Source organism: Rhinoraja longicauda, chromosome 4 (assembly GCF_053455715.1).
Source record: "Rhinoraja longicauda isolate Sanriku21f chromosome 4, sRhiLon1.1, whole genome shotgun sequence".
Classification (NCBI taxonomy): domain Eukaryota; kingdom Metazoa; phylum Chordata; class Chondrichthyes; order Rajiformes; family Arhynchobatidae; genus Rhinoraja; species Rhinoraja longicauda.
In genome coordinates, this window is record NC_135956.1 from 43097390 (window position 1) to 43119335 (window position 21946).

The following is a 21946-nucleotide window of genomic DNA, read 5'->3' on the forward strand; positions in this document are numbered from 1 at the left end:
GTAACACAAATAGCTCCAGTCTTAAGAATGGTCTCGACCCGAAACATCACCCATTCCTTCTCTCCAGAGATGCTGCCTGTCTCGCTGAGTTACTCCAGCATTTTGTGTCTATCTTTGGTTTAAACCAGCATCTGCAGTTCCTTCCTACACAACACAAATAAACATGCAGTTCAGTTTAGTTTATTGTCATGTGCACCGAGGTGCAGTGAAAAGCTTTTTGTTGCGTGCTAACCGATCAGCAAAGACCATACATGATTACAATCGATCCATTTACAGCGTGTAGATACGTGATAAGCGAAGAATGTTTAGTGCAAGGTAGAGCCAACAAAGTCGGAGCAAGGATAGTCCGAGGGTCATCAAAGAGGTAGATAATAGTTCAGCACTGCTCTCTGGTTGTGGTAGGATATTTCAGTTGCCTGATAACAGCTGGGAAGAAACTGTCCCTGACAATCAATAATTCAATAAATTAATAATCAGTTATTCATGGTAACTTAGACCATAATAGTGCAAAACCAAACACTAATGAAAAGAAAAATAAAGTCCGTAGTACATCACAGTTGCTGAGGTAGGGTCATGGATTGTTTTGTGCAGTGTACGAGAACCTGATGGTTGATGGGAAGAAGCTGTTCTTGAACCTGGAAGTCACAGTTTTCAGGCTCCTGTACGCTGCCTTCCCGATGGTGGTAGAAGAATGAGAGCTTGGCCATGGTGATGTGGATCTTTGATGACATTGGGTGCCTCCTGTAGAACCTTTTGATGGTGGCGAGGTCATGTGATGGACCGGGCAATGTCTACCACTTTCTGTAATCTCCTTTGTCACTGGGTGTTTGAGTTATCGAACCAGGTTGTGATGCTCTCTATTTGAACGTGATTGTGAAGATCAATGCATTTCTGTGCTTGTATATTGTTTTAGGTGGATTTTAACATGGCTATTTATACTGGGGAATGCAATTGGCATAAATCAAATTTGTCCTATCACGACAGACGCAAGACAGATCCAATTGCATTTTACAATTAAACACTCTTGACTCTTGATACTGGAGATCTGAAATAAAGAAAAAAATGCTGGATAAACTGAACAAAATTTCTGGGCACTGGTAACACATTGGATCAATGATGAAAGGTTATAGACCTGAAAATGTTAACTGTTTTTTGCTTGGTTGAGCTGTATATCCAACATTTTCATTTTTATGCTATCTAAGTTGCATTGTGAATTCACAAGCAAAATGGGAATGTAGAAACTAAGGAAGGTCATTCAGCCTTCTTTATCCTGCTTGTTCAATCGGTAGTCATATGACCGGTTACAAACATTTTTCATGCTTATCTTTCTCTGGCATCATTTGCAAAACATTGCTCCTTCCTAGTTGAGGAATTTTACCATATCATCTTTGAACAATGATAGATTGCAATCATTTCTTGATACTACATATTTGTCAGTTCCAGGTTGTACCAAGAGTGTTCCAGTAATAACCTTGTACCAGATGTGATTAAATTATCCATCAACCATATGGTAAAGAACTTTATGTGATTAAAAAGGGTTTAGCATGCAAGAGAGACTTGAGCGGCATTCCATTGTAGTCCAAGTTAAGTGATAAAGTGGATTAAGGTAAACCCCAAAGCTTTTTATAAGCATAATAGGGGTGAGAGGGCAGCAGGAAAAAGAATTGGGGACATTGTCCAAAATAGAAATCTGGTTCTGGATCCGGAAGATAAAATGGAAGTCTTACATGAGCACTTTCAATCTGTATTCATCATGGAGAAGGTTCAATGATCCCATGGTGCATTATTTTCACGTGTGAAGTGCAAACGCACAGTGAAATTATTTTCTTACAAGCAGTCCAGTATTGTGATACCATCCCTGATTAACAATTGTACAGATACAGCCTACTGAGCCCGCTTGCAAGAGGCGACATTTTTTGGTGCAATTTTCCAAGTCCAGTCCATGCTTCAGCTTTCCTGGAACAATTTACTATAAAATATGTGGAGGTCTGAGGTGCCTTTGTATTGGAAGGAACTGCAGATGCTGGTTTAAATCGAAGATAGACACAAAATGCTGGAGTAACTCAGTGGGACATGCAGCATCTCTGGAGAGAAGGAATGCCTTTGTTGGTTTTAAAGCTGGCTAACCTCCCAGGGCCAGGGAACATATACCAGGCTGCTATGAGTTGCAAAGGAGAAGATTGATGGGATTCTGACAGATTTTAGATTCTTCTCAGGCAATAGGTGAGGTGACAGAGGATCGGAGAACAGTGAATATGACATTTGTTAAGGAGAGGTCGGTTCTCTAACAAAACTGAAAAAAACTGTCCTGCTGAGTTACACCAGCATATTGTGTCTACCTTCAATTTAAACCAGCATCTGCAGTTCTTTCCTACAAAAACTGATAGAATGTTTTGAGGAGGTGATTCATTGTGTTGAAGAAGATAATGTGGCAGTTGTACACAATCTAGACTTCACTAAGGCATTTCGCAAGGTCCAAAAGGTAAAACGTATGCGATCCAGGGCAATTTGGAAAATTGGATTAGAAACTGATTGGAAAAGAGGAGTATGCTGCTCTTACTCAACTTGGTGACAGATGCAACGGGTGATGGTTCGGAGCTGATTTTATGATTGGAACCCTGTGACTAGTGGTATACCAGAGCGCACTATCAGTTGGTAAGAAGGGTAGAATAATAACAGATGGAGTTTAATCCTGATAAGTGTGGGGTGATACATTTTGGAAGTACCCAAAAAGTAGGACATAGATAATGAATAGTAGGAACCTAAGAAGAGGACCTTGAGAAACAAGGATGTAGATCTGTTAGATAAAGTGGTGAAGAAGGTAAGACAGGATACTTACCTTCATTAAGTGGGGTAAAATTATAAAAATTACCCTTCTGGTGCAATCAATAAACAAGGACAGGATATATAGTAAAAAAACTGAGCAAGTGTCATTACCAGGGGGAACAGATAAAGTAAGGGGTAGGAGATTTGAGAAATTTCATCCAAAGGAAGTCGTACTGCCCGGAGGGTATACCTGAGATAAAAGTTCCCATGACATTCAAGAAGTGCGTCAATAGGCGCCTGAAACACCCTGGCATAGAAAGCGACAAGCTGAATGCTGAGAAAAGGGATTAGAGTGGAGGTACAGTGTTATCCGATAGCTGGCACAGATATACTGGTTAAGGGTTCTTTTCTAATCTGAATGACTCTGTACTTGATTTTGAAATCAAATGAGCATTGGCACAATTGTTGAGGGAAATGCCTCAGTGTCCTCCAGAGGATCAGAGTTCAAAATGTAAGGTAGACACGAAATGCTGGAGTAACTCAGCGGGTCAGGCGCCATCTCGGGAGAGAAGGAATGGGTGACGTTTCGGGTCGAGACCCTTCTTCAGACTGAAACGTCACCCTTCTCTCCCGAGATGCTGCCTGACCTGCTAAGTTACACCAACATTTTGTGTCTACCTTACATTTAAACCAGCTTCTGCCGGTTTTTTCCTAGAGTTTAAAATGTCACATCAGTCTGAAGAAGGGTCTCGACCCAAAACGTCACCTATCCATGTTCTTCCAGGGATGCTGCCTGACCTGCTCAGTTACTCCAGCACTTTGTGTCTCTTTTGTTTAAAATATCAGTAGTGATGTGAGGCATTAATGTTCAGCCATGGCACAGCAGTTACATGAAGGACTGGGTAGGACTGGCAATCTGGCCTGCATTCTTATGCCTAAAGAACAGCAATAAATCATTTACTTTTGCAACAAAGCTGTGGCTTTCACTGTCATCTTTTAGCTGTATGATTTGGTTTCCTAACTGCTGCTACATTGTGTTTTAAGTCCATGATCTTTTGACTGCTAGTTGAATTCCATAACCGCTGCCGTCCTTTTTCTTCCATTGTTCCATCCTTCCACTTGAAAAGCTAAAAGCAAGCAAAGAGCAATTGTTTGAAATTCCTGTAGAGTGTGTGAAGATGCCAGTTGAGTTCTAAAGAGTGAAAGACTTCCACTGGCATATCCCCACAAATGGCCTTAACAGGGTCACATCAAAATAAATCACAATTAAAAAAACTGTAGACACGGGATATCAGCAGGTCAGGCAGCGTCTGTGGAAGAGAAACACATGCTGCCCAACCTGCTGAGTTTTTTGGTAGATTGAAAACATTTTTTATATCAAAATAACTTGGGTACCAAATGTTGGCTGTAGTCCAATTCCTTTACTGTCCAGGATCAGAGCAGAACTAGGCAGGAGGCAAGCAGTAACGAGCCAAGTAATGAGAAGCAGTCAGTATTATGAAGGAATCTCTCACTTAAATGCTTTAGGAAATTGGCCAGAGGATTCTGACTGGGAGACTACTGCTGAAATGTTCCAGATCAGCAACTTTCCAACCATAGCATGAATGCAGGGATCAATTTATAATGCTTGCTCACTTGAGCTTTTTACAACCAGTATGAAATAATGTGCATTCTCTTTGTTTACATCAATGAAATTTAATTTTCTTGCCATGGAACGTTGCCAGGTTTTTATTGGGACCCTTGTGACAAGTTGAAAAATCTTTACATTTCTACAGAAGCCTGTATAAAAGTAGTTTATTATTGTAGTAAATCTGTTCTCATTTGCTTCAGATTATAGCTCTAGCTGATGCCGCGGAAGAGAACCAGGCCAACCTCTACCAAGCCTTCACGAGACTGAAGAGTGCCACCCAGCTGATGGTGCTGTTGATCGGCCTGTGGCAGAACTTGAGCAGGGATCAGATGGCCATACTAGAAGCTGCATTTCTACCCCTGACACAGGACAGCCAGGAATTGGTGAGTGTCATTCATGGATGGAAGTTTCTCTGATTCTGTAGCACAACCCTCCTGTGCTTGGGCTATATGATCTCAAACAGTGCTTCCTCTGGTAATCTTCAACCCAGTTTTTCAGTTTCTGGCTGGGTGTGTTCAGCTGTCTTTTTATATTGAAACAATTAATTAACATCTGCTGTTTTTGCCAGGACCTTATTCTGCATCCACATCCATTTAAAATAAAATCCAGTGGTGGGCCTGTTCTTTATATGAGCCCTCAAAACTCATCCAGTGCATAAACCGTGACTGATTTAAAGAAGGATCTGTGTTACTAATGATTGTTGGCTTTGTTTCTTGCATTTCTCACGCTTTTGCTATCACCCTGACCTCAGCATTTTCCCCACCAATTCACTCATCAGCCTGTCTATCATTTTCTACTCTCTCTCGTTGCTTTTTTTTCCTTAACCTGCTTTCTACAGATCACAATCCTTAATGGCCAAACAAGCTGGGTAGGATGATTCCCTTCACATATCATTCTCTTCTCTAAAGTCCCACACGACCTTTTAATGGAAGAATGGTAAAACTATCAACCTGATTCATGGCTGTTTCTCCTCTTAGCTTCAAATTAATATTAAATTAGGAAGAAATGATACAACACTATAATATATTAACATTATGTCAAATAATAGTTCCACAATTTACTATTTCCTTCATTTCTACATTCAAAATGCAGTCTCTATGTGAGTGACTTAAATGTAGCAATGCAGTGTTAATGTAATGTAGATAATTCCCAACATCTACAAGAAGCCTGAGTGGGCCACACATTTTCATTTCAGACATTTACGTTGCATTACAGGATTTTCCAATTGTGTGGCTAAGAGGTGAGCAATAGGTCAATACCTGCTTTGAAGCATAACGTTGCAAAATGCATTGGAACGTATATAAATGCCCCAGTATTTTGAAAGATTTTATTTTTGATAACTTGATGTACACTTTAACGTATAGTTTTCTTTCCTTTGTTTTCAGTATTTCAACCCACACAAATTTACCTGCTTTTGTCAAAGCTGAGTGGTTAATGCTTAAGGTTTCTGTTTCCATGTTGTTAATTTGAGGATTGTGTCCTCGCATTGCTCCTTGACAAACACATATCATACTTTCCTACTTTCTTTGACATATCAGATACAATGGAAAAACGTTGTTTCTATGCTTCATTTCTTCAAGTATTGCCAAATATTTTCTTTGTTATTGAAAGATCACCTTCATCCTCAAATAACTTGTGTCCTGATTCCAACAGCCCCAAGGGCTCCTTCAGTTGGTCAACTTACTGTCCTCCGCTCATCACTCAGACTTTTTTTCTGTCAAGATAAATCTGTCACTGTTTTCTTACATTGAGGTATCATTCACTCAGCAATATAACCAGTAATGACAACGCAGCCATTCCAAATCTGACTACATTTCCAGGACTGTTTTCTTCAAGTCCAGCATGCTCCCCAAGTAATTGCATTGTCTTGGACCAATTAAAGTGTTGTCAAGTGTAAATGCCAGCATAAATTGGTTGGGCCAAATAGCCTATTTTGTTTTATATTTCCCATGAAGCTTATTGTTACATAAACACTCATCACAGGATTACCCTCCAACATAGAATACCCTTATCTTATCTGAGGTAAAATGCTAATATTCTGAAATAAAACAAAAGTTCTGGGTACACTTGGCAGGTCAGGCAACATCTGTGAAGAAAGAAACAGAGTTAATGTTTCAGATTTATTACTTCATCGATCCTTTGTCTGATCAAGTCTTAGGAAAGACTACAGTGCAAGTTTCAGCACCAAATAGAGCCAGTCAGAAAATGTTATACTGATGATACCAAAATGCAATCCAGATCTCAATGTGTAGTTCAATATAACAAAAGGTCCTTTTTGACAGTTGTCAGGAAGAGAGATGGAGTCTGTGACGCAGGAAGGATTGAAGACAATGGCTTAACTCTTCCTGATATTTAGTTGGAAGAAATTTTGGTTTATTCAATGGTGCCTATCAGATGCATAGTCTTACAATTTGGGGGCAGTGGAGGGGTCTCGAGAGGTGTTGACGAGGTGGAGTTGGGTGTCACCAATAGCTGTGTGCCTGTGCTTTTAATTCCTTTTTAATACTCTGCAGTTCAAACTCTTCATCAAAAGCAATCAACCTGAGAAATTAAATGTCTAAATCTGCTCTGGGCCAATGCTGAAAAGTTGCAAAGAACAAAAATTATAAAATATATACCCTTGCAGGGAGTTTCGATCGTGCTACTTGGGATAGTTTAAGCTAGAGTGGTGGGATGGGAACCAGAGCAGAAGGTCAGCAAATGGAAGGACTGATGGGAAAGTAGAGGTTAGGACCAGTAATTCTCAAAAGAATGTCAGACAGGGAGAGGTTAAGGATTATGATGAGGCCGATGGGCTGAACTGTGTTTATTTCAACGCAAGGAATGTCATGAGTAAAGCAGATGAACTTGGAGCCTGGATTAGCTCTTGGGACCATGATGTTGTGGCCATTATGGAGATATGAAAGGGACACGTCTGGCAGCTCAATGTTCCAAAGTTTCGATGTTTCAGATGTGATAGAGAAGGAGGTAACAGAGGTGGAGGAATTGCTTAACTAAGCAGGGAGAATGTCACAGTGGCACTCAAGGAGGACATACTGGAGGGTTCATCCACTGAGATGATGTGAGCACACAAATAGATGCAATCACTCTAATGGGAATGTACTATAGCTGCCCTCCCAATAGCCAGCTGGTGATAGAGGAACAGGTATGTAGACAGATTAGCAAAAGATGCAATAGTAATATAGTTATTTTAGTGGGTGACTTTAACTTCCTCAATATTGACTGCAACCTAATTATTGCAAAAGGCTTAGATGGGACAAAATATGTTAGGTGTATCCAAGAGGTTTTTCTAAAACAGTATGTTGATGGTCCAACTAAAGAAGAGACCAATACTGGACGTTGTGTTGGGAAACGAGCCAGGCCAGGTGACAGATGTTTGAATGGAAGAACGATTTAGAGAGTGTGATCACAACTCCTCAAGTTTTAATAATTGTTTTGAATAGAGATACAGTAAGTCTGGGGGAAGGAACTAAACTGGAGTTAGGCCAATTCCAACATTATTATGCAGGAGCTAGGGGAAAATACATTGGGAGCAATTTTAATAGGTAAGTCAGTAATGACGTGGAAGTCGTTTAAAGGGCAGTTAATCAAAATTCAGGACTGGCATATTCCAGTGAGGAGGAGGAATAAGGATGGCAAGGTAAGGAACCTTGGATGACCAAAGGTTATAAATTTGATCAAAAGAAAAATGTACGTAAGGTTAAGAAGATGAAATCAGACAGGGCCTTTGAGGAATATTAAACAGAAAGAATTCAAGCTGGTGATTTGAAGAGTCAAAATCGGCCATGAAGTGGCTTTGGCAAGTCGGGGATTCACAATGTATTGGTCGTATGGATTTAGAATTGGTTTACTGACAGAAGACAGAGTTGTGTTGGAAGGGCGTTATTCAGACTGGATGTCTGTGATCAGTGGAGTACTACAGGGATTACATAGATACATAGAAAATAAGTGCAGGAGTAGGCCATTCAGCCCTTCAATGTGATCATGGCAGTTCATCCACAATCAGTACCCGGTTCCTGTTTTCTCCCCATATCCCTTTCCTGCATTGGAGCAACAAGAACTTCTAGCCCTAAGAGCTCCATATACATCTCTTTTGAATGCATCCAATGAGTTGGCCTCCACTGCCTTCTGAGGCGGAGAATTCCACAAATTCACAACTCTGGGTGAAAATGTTTTTCCTCATCTCAGTTCTAAATGGCCTACCCCTTATTCTTAAACTGTAGCCCCTGGTTCTGGACTCCCCCAACATTGGGAACATATTTCCTGCATCTAGCGTGTCCGATCCCTTAACAAATTTTATATGTTTCTATAAGATCCCCTCTCATCCTTCTAAATTCCAGTGCATGCAAACCCAGTCGTTCCATTCTTTCATCATATGACAGTCCCGTGATCCCGGTAATTAACCTCGTGAACCTACGCTGCACTCCCTCAAGAGCAAGAATGTCCTTCCTCAAATTAGGAGACCAAAACTACACACAATACTTCAGGTATGGTCTCACCATGGCCCTGTACAACTGCAGAAGGATATCTTTGCTCCTGTACTGAAATCCTCTCATTATGAAGGCCAACATGCCATTAGCTTTCTTTACTGCCTGCTGTACCTGCATGCTTACTTTCAGTGACTGATGTACAAGGACACCCAGGTCTCGTTGCACTTCCCCTTTTCCTAATCTGACACCATTCAGATAAATAATCTGCCTTCTTGTTCTTGTTTAACCTCACATTTATCCATATTATACTGCATCGGCCATGCATCTGCCGACTCACTCAACCTATCCAAGTCACCCTGCACCCTCATAGGATCCTCTTCACAGTTCACACTGCCACCCAGCTTTGTGTCATCTGCAAACTTGCTAATGTTACTTTTAATTCCTTCATCTAAATCATTAATATATATTGTGAATAGCTGCGGTACCAGCACCGAGCCTTGCGGCACCCCACTAGTCACTACCTGCCATTCTGAAAGGGAACCATTAATTCCTACTCTTTGTTTCCTGTCTGCCAACCAATTTTCAATCCATGTCAATACTCTACCCCCAATACCATGTGCTCTAATTTTGCCCACTAATCTCCTGTGTGGGACCTTATCAAAGGCTTTCTGAAAGTCCAGATACACTACATCCACTGGCTCTCCCTTATTCATTTTACTTGTTACATCCGCAAAAAAATCCAGAAGATTAGTCAAGCAAGATTTCCGCTTCGTAAATCCATGCTGACTTAGACCAATCCTATTACTGCTATCCAAATGTGCCGCTATTACATCTTTAATAATTGACTACAGCATCTTCCCCACCACCGATGTCAGGCTAACTGGTCTATAATTCTCTGCTTTCTCTCTCCCTCCTTTCTTAAAAAGTGAGATAACATTAACTCCCCTCCAATCCACAGGAACTGATTCAGAATCAATGGAACATTGGAAAATGATTACCAATGCGTTCACAATTTCTAGAGCCACCTCCTTGAGTACCCTGGGATGCAGACCATCAGGCCCTGGGGATTTATCAGCCTTCAGTCCCATCAGTCTATACAACACCATTTCTTGATTAATCTACAGGGACTTCTTCTGTTTGTGATATCTACAAATGACTGGGACATAACTGCTCATGGGTTAGTTAATGAGTTTGCAGATGACACCGAGATTGCTGGAGTTGTGGACAGTGAAGAAGGCTGTGAAAATATACAGCAGGATATAGATTAGCTTAGAAATGGATGGAAAGGTGCCAGACGGGGTTTAAACTAAGCAAGTGTAAAATACTGTATTTTGGCAGGTCGAATGGAAGGGGAAAATATACAGCCAATCGCAAGACCCTTAACAGCATTAATGTACAGAGAGATCTAAAGGTCCAAGTCCATAGCTCCATGAAAGTAGCCACACGAGTAGATAGAGTGGTAAAGAAGATGTATGGCATACTTGCCTTCATTGATCAGGGCATTGAGTATAAGAGTCAGGAAATCATGAAGCCGCATTGTAGGACTTTGGTTAGGCTGCATTTAGAGTATTGCGTAGGAATTCCGAAGAAGGGTCTCGACCCGAAACCCATTCCTTCCCTCCAGAGATGCTGCCTGTCTCACTGAGATACTCCAGCATTTTGTGTCTACCTTTAGAGTATTGCATACAGTTCTGGTTGCTCCAATACAGGAAAGATGTGGAACCTTTGGAGAGGTTGTAGAAGAGATTTATCAAAATGCTGCCTGGATTAGAGGGTTTTAGCGATAAGGAAAGGTATTACAAACTTGAGTTGGTTTCTCTGGAGCGTTGGAGGCTGAGGGGAAACCTGATAGAAGCATTTAAATTATGAGATGAATAGATAGGGTAGACAGTCCGAACATTTTTCCCAGGATGGAAATGTCAAAGACTAGAGGGCATAGCTTTAAGTTGAAAGGAGCAAAGTTTAAAGGAGATGTGCAGGGTAAGTTTCTTTACACAAAGGTGGTGGGTGCCAGGAACATGCTGCCAAGAATGGTTGTGGAGGAGGATACAATAGTGGCATTTACAAGGCTTTTGGATAGGCACATGGATTTGCAAGGGATGGAGGGATATGGATCACGCTCAGGTAGATAAGACGTACAAGTATGTAGGTAAATTGGCTTGGTAAATGTAAAAATTGTCCCTAGTGTGTGTAGGATAGTTTTAATATGTGGGGATCGCTGGTCGGTGCGGACTCGGTGGGCCAAAGGGCCTGTTTACTGAAAAAACTAAAAATTAGTTTAGTTTGGCATTATTTTCAGCACAGACATTGTGGGTCGAAGGTTCTATAGCTGTGGTGTACTTCTATGTCTAAAAGGGGATTCATCTAACAATTTGGGTACTTGTGAAATATTCTATGGCACAATTTAAAGAACACTATTTCCCCAAGATCATCCCTCAGACTATTGATAGACACTTATTCAGTTTGTTTGTTTGTAATTTCGTAGAATTCAAAATCTAATTCAGTAAAGACCAAATTTTAAAAATTGCTTTGTGTTTTGCGAGGTTGATGTCAATTACATTTTTGAGCAATTTATGAATTGAAATAAAAAGGGAGGAAGTGTGATTTGTGTCCTTTCGGTTGAAGAAACTTTATTTAAAGTAAAACCAGACTTCATTAATCCATAAAGATTAACACAATAGTTTACACACATGCAGAATTGCATTGAAAAATGTTGCTTGTGGCTGCCTGCAGTTAATGAGCTAAACTCAATCCTTTACATAAGTACTCTCTGGAGTCCTTCTGAAAGAATAGATGTAAACTTTGTCTGCAATTAAAACACATTATCCTTAAAATATTTAGTGGTTGTACACCTCAAAGTAAGAAAGCCATGCCTTGTTACAAATCAACATTTGAATATCCTTTAGGCAAACTTTCAGAACAGACAAGTGCTGTTGATAATGAGACAAAGGATAAAACGTCTCTATGATGTGTCCATCACTTTAAAAGTTGGATAATGTTAATCTGGTTGACAAACAATTTCACAGGTTCTTGGGAAAACAGGCCCAATGCCCAAAACCTGGTAAGAGATTTGTAAGCCGACAGTTTTCCCTGTACATATTATTTAAGCAGACTTGCAGGAGACAGTATTAAGAAGCACAAACAAGTCTGTGTTTGTATTGTCTTAACATTTTCCGTATCGGTAAACCAGAGAGCTCCAGAACAATGAAACATTTGTCTTTATTTATGATTTTTTTTCTTTCCAATATATCAAGATGCTGTAATCCCCAGTGTAAAGAGTTCTTTACATGGCATGCTACATTTTTTTAAAATTTCCCTCATGAAAGACAGTGCAACCAAATTACTTCCTCACTTACAAATGGGAAAATGAATGACTTGCATTAATTAGTGCTGGCCACAGTGCAGAAGCAGTAAGCATTTGTGAAGTAGACAATGTGACTTATTTACTAACACTATTAATGTCTGGTCGACTGCTTTAGCTAGCTTGTAGTTTGTGCCTCATTTATTAACACGATGGCAAATTTCATTGCAAACAGAGGGGATTCTGAGGACTTTTCCTGGTATATACTTTGTTAATGATGTACAACTTACAGATTTGTAACTATATTGTAAGATTGTCCTTTATGAGTTTTCTGCTGGTTGGATACACATTTCCTTGTTTTACTTCACAGATTAACACATTTCCATGATGGAAATAACTACTGGGTAACCAACTATTTCTTACTTACTTTGAGGTTATATGCCTGTTTGGCTCGTAACATGTAAATGTCTGAAGAAGGGTCTGGGCCCCAAACGTCACCCATTCCTTCTCTCCAGAGATGCTGCCTGTTCTGCTGAGTTACTCCAGCTTTTTGTGTCTACCTTCATTTTAAACCAGCATTTGCAGTTCCTTCTTACACATGTAATATTAATTGTGATTACAGAAGTATTTGGTGTATTGTGAGCAATTTTGGACTCCATATCTGAGGAAGGATGTGCTGGTGCTGGAGAGGGTCCAGAGGAGGTTTACGAGAATTATGCCAGGAATGAGTGGATTAACATATGATGAGCGTTTGATGGCACTGGGCCTCTACTTGCTGGGGTTTAGAAGGATGAGGGGTGACCTCATTGAAACTTACAGAATAAAGAAAACCCTGGATAGAGTGGATGTCGAGACAATGTTTCCACTGGTGGGAAAGTCTAGGGCTAGAGGTCACAGCCTCAGAATTAAAGGACGTTCCTTTAGGAAGATGAGGAGGAATGTCTTTAGTCAATCTGTGGAATTCATTGCCACTGAAGGATGTGGAGGATATTTTTAAGGCAGGGATAGATAGATTCTTGATTAGTACAGGTGTCAAGTGTCAGCGGTTATAGGAAGAAGGCAGGAGAAGGCAGGAGAATGCGGTTAAGAGGGAAAAATATATCAGCCATGATTGAATGGCGGAGTAGACTTGATGGGCCAAGTGGCCTAATTCTGCTCCTATCACTCATGAACATGAAGTAATTGCAGTCATTAATGAGATGAATTGAAAGGAAGTTATTTCAGCTTATATTGGTGAAAAAAGGAATCCACAGTAGACGTCCATGTGCTTGATTTTAATGTACTGCTGGAATGGTAGGGCTGCTTGATGCTGAGTGATCTCTGTATACCCTTCTGTTAGTATGTGGTGAATTTAGTGAGAATCATTAAAAATCATTTAACAAAAAGCAAATGACAAAGGACTCTGGAATTCTGGAGTACAAACAAATTGTTGGAAGTACTCTGATACATCTGTGCTAAGTGAAAAGGAGACAAAATGTAAAAGGCCAGTTCTATCCCATAGGAGACTGCTGGTGTTCAGCACTCACTTGTTCGACTCTCACTTCTGCACTATGCAAGGAGTTCTGAGAATTCACCACATGTAAATATGTGTTTAGTCATGCATGGATCTAATGCAGCCATGTTGACATGAAACTGTTAAGATCAGTGTTGGCTCGAGGACCTTTCGCTCCCTGTTGTGGCCTCTCTAGCCCTAGTACAATTAGTCTGCTTGACCAATACTGATGGCTTAAGCAGCAATTCCCATCTGACCAATTGCAGGCTGAATGATTTTGTACTTGATCATCTCCAGCCACCATATCTACAACGACCATGATGGCAAATTAAACTCATCCCATCAGCCTGCACGTGGTTCAGATCCCTCCATTCTCTGCTCATTTGCCTCCTTCGCTGCAAGTACATTCCAGGCACCAACCATTCTGTGTTTTAACAAAAGCTTGCCCTCACATCAACTTTAAACTTCCCATTTCTCACCTGAAAGCTATGTTCTCCAATATTTGACATTTCCAAATAACACCATCCACCCTGTCTGTGCCACTGATAATTTTATAAACTTCTATCAGGTCTCCTTTCAGCCTCCTATGCTCCAGGGAAAACAATGCAAGTTTGCTGATCCTCTATAATACAGGCAACATCTGGTGAATCTCTTTAGCGCCCTTTCTAAAGCCTCAACATCTTTCTTGTAATGTGGAGTCCAGAACTGCTCGCAATACTCCAATATGGCCTTGCCAAAGATTTATACAACTGCAACATAACTACTTCCCCCACCCCTCCCCCCACTACAATCAATCTGAAGAAGGGTTCCGACCCGAAATGTTGCCTACTTTTGTCCTCTAGGGATGTAATCTGACCAGCAGAGATACTCCAGCACTTTGTGTTTTACATTCCCCATATGCCTCCCCCTTCCCTCTATGCCTGCCCCACCCTTGTACGCCCCCTCCCCATAGTCTCTTCCATTCCCCGTGGGTCTCTACCCCTCCCATAGGTCTCTCCCCCTCCCCGTAAGTCTCTCCCCCTCCCCGAATGTCTCCCCCTCCATGTATCCCTCCCCCTCCATATATTCCTTCCCCCTCCCCGTACGTCTCCCCTCCCTTCCTGTACACCTCCCTCCCCATTCGTCTAATCCCCCCTCCCACCCTGCACATTTTCCTCCCTCACTCCGTGCATCTCCCCCACCCCGTACGTCTCCCTCCCCACCTTGTACATCTCCCCACCTCCACCCCATGCGTCTCTCTCCCCCCGTACATCTCCCCCCAAAACGTACGTCTCCTTCCCCCACCCCGTACGTCTCCCTCCCCAAATCGTACGTCTCTTTCCCTCACCGTACGTCTCCCTCCCCCACCCTGTATGTCTCCCCCCCATGAGTCTCCCTCCCCGTACATCTCCCATCCCCAAAACGTACGTCTCCCTCCCCCAAAACATACGTCTCCCGCCCCACCCCGTACGTCTCCCTCCCCCCACCCCGTACGTCTCCCCCCCCTCGCCCCGTACGTCTCGCTCCCCAAAACGTACGTCTCCCTCCCCAAAACGTACGTCTCCCCCCCCACCCGTACGTCTCCCTCCCCCACCCCTTACGTCTCCCTCCCCCACCCCGTACGTCTCCCCCCCTCGCCCCGTACGTCTCCCTCCCCCACCCCGTACGTCTCTTCCCTGCCCCGTATGTCTCCCCCCACCCCGTATGTCTCCCTCCTCCACTCCGTACGTCTCCCACCCCCACCCGTACGTCTCCCTACCCCACCCCGTACGTCTCCCTCCCCCACCCCGTACGTCTCCCTCCCCCACCCCGTACATCTCCCACCCCCACCCGTACGTCTCCCTACCCCACCCCGTACGTCTCCCTCCCCCACCCCGTACGTCTCCCTCCCCCACCCGTACGTCTCCCTCCCCCACCCCGTACGTCTCCCTCCCCCACCCGTACGTCTCCCTACCCCACCCTTGCGTCTCCCTCCCCCACCCCATACATCTCCCTCCCCCACCCCATACGTCTCCCTCCCCCACCCCGTACGTCTCCCTCCCCCACCCGTACGTCTCCCTCCCCCACCCCGTACGTCTCCCTCCTCCACCCCATACGTCCCCTTCCCCCACCCCATATTTCTCCCTCCCCCACCCCGTACGTCTCCCTCCCCCGCCCTGTACGTCTCCCCCCTCCGTACAGTGACTATCACAAGCATGTTTTTAAGATAGCCGCCAAAAATTATTCAATCGAATAAATAAGCAGTTGTTTTTGGTTTTATACTTTATTTTATCTTTAGTGGTTATTTCATTGTAGCTTAAAGAATCCCAGTAGCCACCTTGAAGTTGTTGAATTCCGGAGTACCAAAGTTGCTTAAGTCTTCAGTGATTGGGAATGTTTGAATTAGGAGAGATTATAATTTTGTTTTTTGAAATATTTAGCAAAATTTCACACCTAATGTTTTGTGCTATTCTGTTCAGAAGAAACAATTCAAAATTAGCTTTTTAAAACAGAATAATTTAGGTTATAAGGTAGGGTGCCTGCCAATATCCAAGCTAAGTTGTGCTACATAAAGTGTAAGAGGCATTGTAAATTCTCGACTTTATTGGCTTTCTCAATTATTTGTTACCTGCCTGACTGCCCTTTAGCAGTGCTACTATGGAAAACGGCAGCAAAGCATTTGTCAGTCTCTTCGTTTCTCTCCATATTTATCACTGACAGAGGCCATTATCATTGCAGCTCAGTTCTGTAGTTTGTTCCTATTCATTGATTGTTTTCACTCATGTAATTATGTAGAGCCAGACTTTAAATAAAGTTTGTGCATGGTTCGCTCACACTTCAGCCATGCTGTGTTAAAGGAAATCACAAGGCACTTTCCTGTTTTGTAGAAAAATAAACCATTCTGCTGGCTTTCTTTAAGTGGAGGCATCCACATCTGACATGTGGGTGTTGTTTAAAGCAACCATACTGACTGGGAATATTTTGTTTGTTGTTTATCATAGTTAGGGTTAAAACCTGGGATGGCACTATCAGAGAACCTCATCAGAAGGACCACAATGAATGAAGAAAACAAATGGGAAAGGATGTCATTAAGTTGGAAAGGGTGCTGAAGTGATCCACCAGATATTATCTGGAATTGCGGGCTTGAGTTATAGGGAGAGTTTGAATAGGTGGGATATTTTTCTTTGGAGCATTGGAGGCTGAGGGATGACCTTATTAAAGTATACAAAATTTTGGATACCATGATGTTCACAATATTTTTCCCAGAGTAGAGGATTCTAAAAATAGAGGGCATAGGCTTAAGTTGAGATGGTCGAGATTTAAGAGGGACCTCGGGGATCTTTTTCACTCAAAGGGAAGTCCACATCTGGAATAAGTTGCCAAAGGAAGCACTGGAAGCAGATACGACTCTCAAAAGATATATGAATAGAAAGGGTTTAGAGGTATATAGGCCATATCCAAGCTAATGAAACTAGCACTGGATGCCAACTTTGTAGGTATGTACAAGTTTGGACAAAGGGCCTGTTTCCATGCGGTGACTCTTTGACTCTATGAACACAAAACAGTAGAATGTTTTGCACAATCAGATAGAGTAAAAGAACATCGAAGTACAATAATGGAATAATCAAATGAGGTAGAGTTAAGAGTGAGAATATGTGGCATCAAGTCTGAGAATGGAGCCTGATAGCAGTGGAGAGGACGCTGATCTTAAGTCATGATATCCAAGCTTTCTAGCTCCTGTATCTTGCAGCAGTTAGAAGATAGAAAAGGAATGGCCAGGGTATTCGATGATACTTTCAGCCGTCCTGATGTAATACACCATGAAGATTGTGGAACCATGAAGATAGACTGGATGGAAGGAGGTGATGATCCTGTGATGGACTGGGCTGTGTTCACTGTTCTTTGCAGATCTAGGTGGTCAAGAGCAGAGCAGTTACCACACCTGAGTAAGATGCATCACATCAGAACACATTCTATGGTACATCTGTAGAAGATCGAGAGAATCCTCGTGGACATGCCAAATCTTCTCGGATGCATAAGAAACTAAATATGTTCATGCGCTGTCCTGATCATCCCACTTGATGTGATGGCACCAGGTTATGTTGCTGGTGATATGGATGCCTCCATCTTAGACCATCTCCACAGCAGCTCCATTTGTGAGGATAGAGTTATGTCATCGCCTCGTTTCCCTAGGTCAACAACCAAATCTTTTGTCATGCTAGTATAAAGAGTATTATGTCCTGACAACATAACAAAAGGTTCTCCATCTCTTTTTTGTACCTTGTTTTATTATTTTTATAGATCCAGCTGACAACAGTGGTCTCATTTGCAATCTGAAAGATCAAGTTGGTGTTGAACTTGGCCACACAATCATGGGTGTATAGGGAGTAGAGCAAAGGGGTGAGCACACGACGTATTGAGGGTCAGGGTGGAGGAATGTTATGACAATTCTATCTGACTCGGGTCTGCAGGTCAAAAGTCCAGAAGCCAGTTGCAGATGGAGCCCCGAAGACCCAGAGGTTGAGGGATGTTTATTTGCCATTTCTTTTCATTAGTGTTTTTAACTTGTAGAGATGTTCCAATTCCCTTGCAGAAAGAAACATTTTTGTACAATTTTAAAAGGCCCCAATGCTGTGGCTTCTTTATGGAATGTTATCAGGGAGATGCAAAAGGAACCTATTGCTTGTTTCTATTGAAGACTAGGAGCTAAAATAAATGCCTCACTTTTGCAATGTTTGTGGATTAATTTCTCATGTAATCAATAGTTATTTCATCTGTTATCCTTAACAGGGCTGGGAGGAGTGCGTTGATGCAGCTGTCGTTCACTTACTCAGGACCTGTCTTTCGAAAAGTTCCAAGGACCAGGCATTGAACCCCACAAACCAACTCAGCATGCCAAAAGATACCTGCAGGTTAAAGAAACACATCACCCTGCTATGTGACAGATTGAGCAAAGGAAGTCGGCTGTCTTTAGTTGCAGATGCCCCACAGCATGCGGTCACAATGCCAGGTAAAGATGACATCGGAGAGGAGCTGCTGTTAGAATGAGCATTGTTTTATGTGGCTGTATATTTCTCTGTGAAAGTCACAGTGGTGGACTGTAAATGTTTGGATTGCAAACACAAGTTCTTAACTGCCATATTATAAGTCACATTGTGTTCAAGGAATAATGGTTTACACAAAGCAAACCACCAAAAAGATAATGTGCTATTGTTTGTGAGGACAGATTTAGTCAAGTATTATTACAGTGCAAGTAAGACAAGCAATCACAAAATTAAAAAACTATATGTTGTGAAAAATCCCTGTTTCAGATAAGTCCATTAGATCGTTGGTAGCTTTGACACTTGCGAGCATTTTACAGTCTCCACTTTTCCTATGCATTCAAGCAAATATTTGTATTGGCTTTACATAAATCATTTTTAACCCTACAGCAGTGGAATGTTGGATTTTATCTTTAACTTCTCACAGGGCAGCTTTGTGAGGAAAGATTAATTTTAACAATCCATGACATACAGGTTTTATTACGAAGTTTAAGGTTGCTGCAACACAGATTTTTTTTAAATTCTGTCTGCCCTGATACTAGTCTGGAACTAGTGAAAATATTCACAATTTGGGATTTACAAACAAACTAGAATGAACCACTGTCTTCAGACTTTGGAGTTTTCAGGTTGTGCAGAAAGAAAAACTTTAAATTACCTTCTCTTTCTCAGTTATCCAGTTGTACCTTCAGAAAGTATTGACCTTAATTATAGTCATTCATGGAATGTCACAAGCAACGTTGGCATTTATTTAACAAATCTCATGGCTGTTATTGTTTTGGTAGACAGTTACTGCAAAACCTCCCATACAGTTTGGACCACTGTATGTTACTTCTCCCTTTCTGGGATTTTATTTTGTTTAAAAAAAATACCATCCCTGGGGTTTAATATAAATTTAGCTTTTCTCCTCTTAAGTGTCAGGTTAGCAAAATAAATCAGTTAGGTGACGTTTTGAATTGGGATCCTTCTTCTCTCCAGAGATGTCTGACTGAGCTCCTCCAGCACTTTGTGTCCTTTCTTGTCAAGCAGCATCTGCAGTTCTTTGTTTCTTAAAAGAAACAGTTCTAGTTTTAAGAGCTATTTATTCTATTATTTACATATCATGTTATATTTTACAATTTAGTTGTGTAAGATTTATTAAAAGGTGACAAACATGAAAATATAGATGCCAGCAAGTAGTAGTTTTAAATTTAAGCATTCAATTTTAAAAGCCCAATCCTATGAAATAAACACCCACACTGGATTCAAGTTGCCTAGCACTCATATCCTTTAATTCCTTTCTGAAAAATACACAGAAAGTACATACATACCCGTGAGAGTCAACCAGAATAGGGGTCCCATTGATCTTCCAACTCTGTAATTCATGATGGATTTTGCAATAATATAATTTTCATGGAAACCCATTACTGGTGATTATTTTTATTCCAATTTTGTTACCTTCAATTTTATTTCCTCTGTTCTCATGATGTGAACTCCAGATCAGGAGCCTGAGCCATAGAATTGTGGGCCAGTAAACCACTGTGCGACCTTCCCCTTGTTTTTGGCAAATTAGAGTCATCGCCTGTAATGTAATCCAGTTTACACTTTGACCTCGAGTCCATTATTGTTGTCCAAGATCTTCATCGTCAGCCATTTGTGACAAATTAAAATATAGGAATTAAAATATAGGAAAATAAGGATTAAAACATTCAAACTGTGGCCTTACCTCATGATCTCATTTTCACGGTGTGTGCCTGTGAATTTTGACCTTGCAGTATATTTAATGGTGAAAAGAAAGTGAAATTACCCAGGTTTTTTTTACTCCTGTCTGAATGCTTTACTTCCTTGAATTTGGAATGTTGTAGATGTTTATTGGTAAATCTACACAGCGTTATCTCACAGGCCAAAGTCCTTAGCATTGAGGCCCTATTTACATTCATTGAGCTCGGATGGGCAGGCCACATCATTCTTCAGCCCAACACCAAGCCTCCACAATGGGAACTCGGTTGCTAAGTATGGGTTAGGAAGAAATTACCAGGCAGATAAAGGAAGATCTAAGAATGTACTCAAAGCCTTCAGGAGAAATGCACCATCCGCATTGACTCCTGGGAACTTGAGATCTGTGGAGAAGGATCATTCGGGATGGTATTGAGAACTTTGAGGCTCTACATCAGGAGCATACACGGGCCGCCTATATGTGGAACCAGGAGTGAATCTCCATTCAACCACACACCTGCTCACCCATCAGGCACCCTTTGCCCCAGCTGTGAAAAAGCTTGTGTTCCCTTCATCAGGCACCTCAGAACCTTAATCCTGACAGATTGCCTAAGAAGAAAAAAGAAGTTACACGTCATATATTCACTGCTAAAACCTGTGATATACTTCAATCTAAATGTTCTGATGATCTGTTTCAGTGGTGGTTTTTGTTGGCTAATCCTGGTTGAGAACAGTAAATGACATTGGAATCCAGAATTGCATGTTCTGAAGTAAGACTGCCTTTGTGTTACTCTCATGAGTGAAGTTGATGTGATGCACATGCCAGACTGGACAGTGATGGCACAATCATCCATGATGCCATTTTGCTGTTGAGACATCCGTCTCTTTTTCTGGTTCAAAATGATAATTTCCATTATTTTCCAACTTGGGATTGCAAAATTAGTTAAGACCAGGTGTTCCTTGTGCTAGCTGTTATTAAGGGTGCATACTGCCACAAGCAATGTTCATTCATATTTTTGTCGCAAAGAGTTATGGAGGAGAAAATCTGAACATTCCTATGCTGTGCTGTGACAATCAACAGCATTAAAATGTGTTTAACTTTGGTGAGCTTTCAGACTGATCGACGGAAAGTTGGAGCAGTGAGCTTGCTTTTAAGTTGGGAGATGATACTTGCAGCATGTTCCACTATATTTCTGGCTGCAAACACTGTCGACAAAACTGTAAAAGGAATCAAACTTGGAATTTATCACTCCATTAAACTGTTATGTACACACCCAACCGACCCTGCAGTGCTTTTGAATTTTTTGGCTTCTCCACATTTTGGAATTAGTTCCATATTAAATGAAAGACCATCAAATGCCTCTGAATTAATAATAAAAATAAATGTAGAGTCCGAAGGATATCACATTGATTTGAATTGACTGAACAGGCAATTCATTGTTACCCCAGTTCAGCCCTGCTGTAACCCATCCACAAAGTGGCCTGACCCATTCAGGCAGGATATGCCAACAGTAATGTGCAAAGACCCTTCAGTTATACTATTTCTGTGTTGTTATCCCAAATCATTCAGGAAATGTATCAGTAATGTGTAAATAACATCATTAATGTTCAGAACAGTGTTTCGTGTTTGAATAT

General features: G+C 41.5%; 1 protein-coding gene across 5 annotated transcripts in view; it reads left to right on the forward strand.

Moving 5' to 3' along the window:
- bbs9 (Bardet-Biedl syndrome 9) overlaps positions 1 to 21946 on the forward strand; it is a 303117-nt gene that overhangs the window by 179516 nt on the left and 101655 nt on the right. For all 5 annotated transcript variants that reach the window (XM_078397603.1, XM_078397606.1, XM_078397604.1 and 2 more), the window contains 2 exons: positions 4597 to 4779; positions 18369 to 18588. In XM_078397603.1, the coding sequence (XP_078253729.1) occupies positions 4597 to 4779; positions 18369 to 18588 (403 nt within the window). The remainder of the gene's footprint in view (positions 1 to 4596; positions 4780 to 18368; positions 18589 to 21946) is intronic.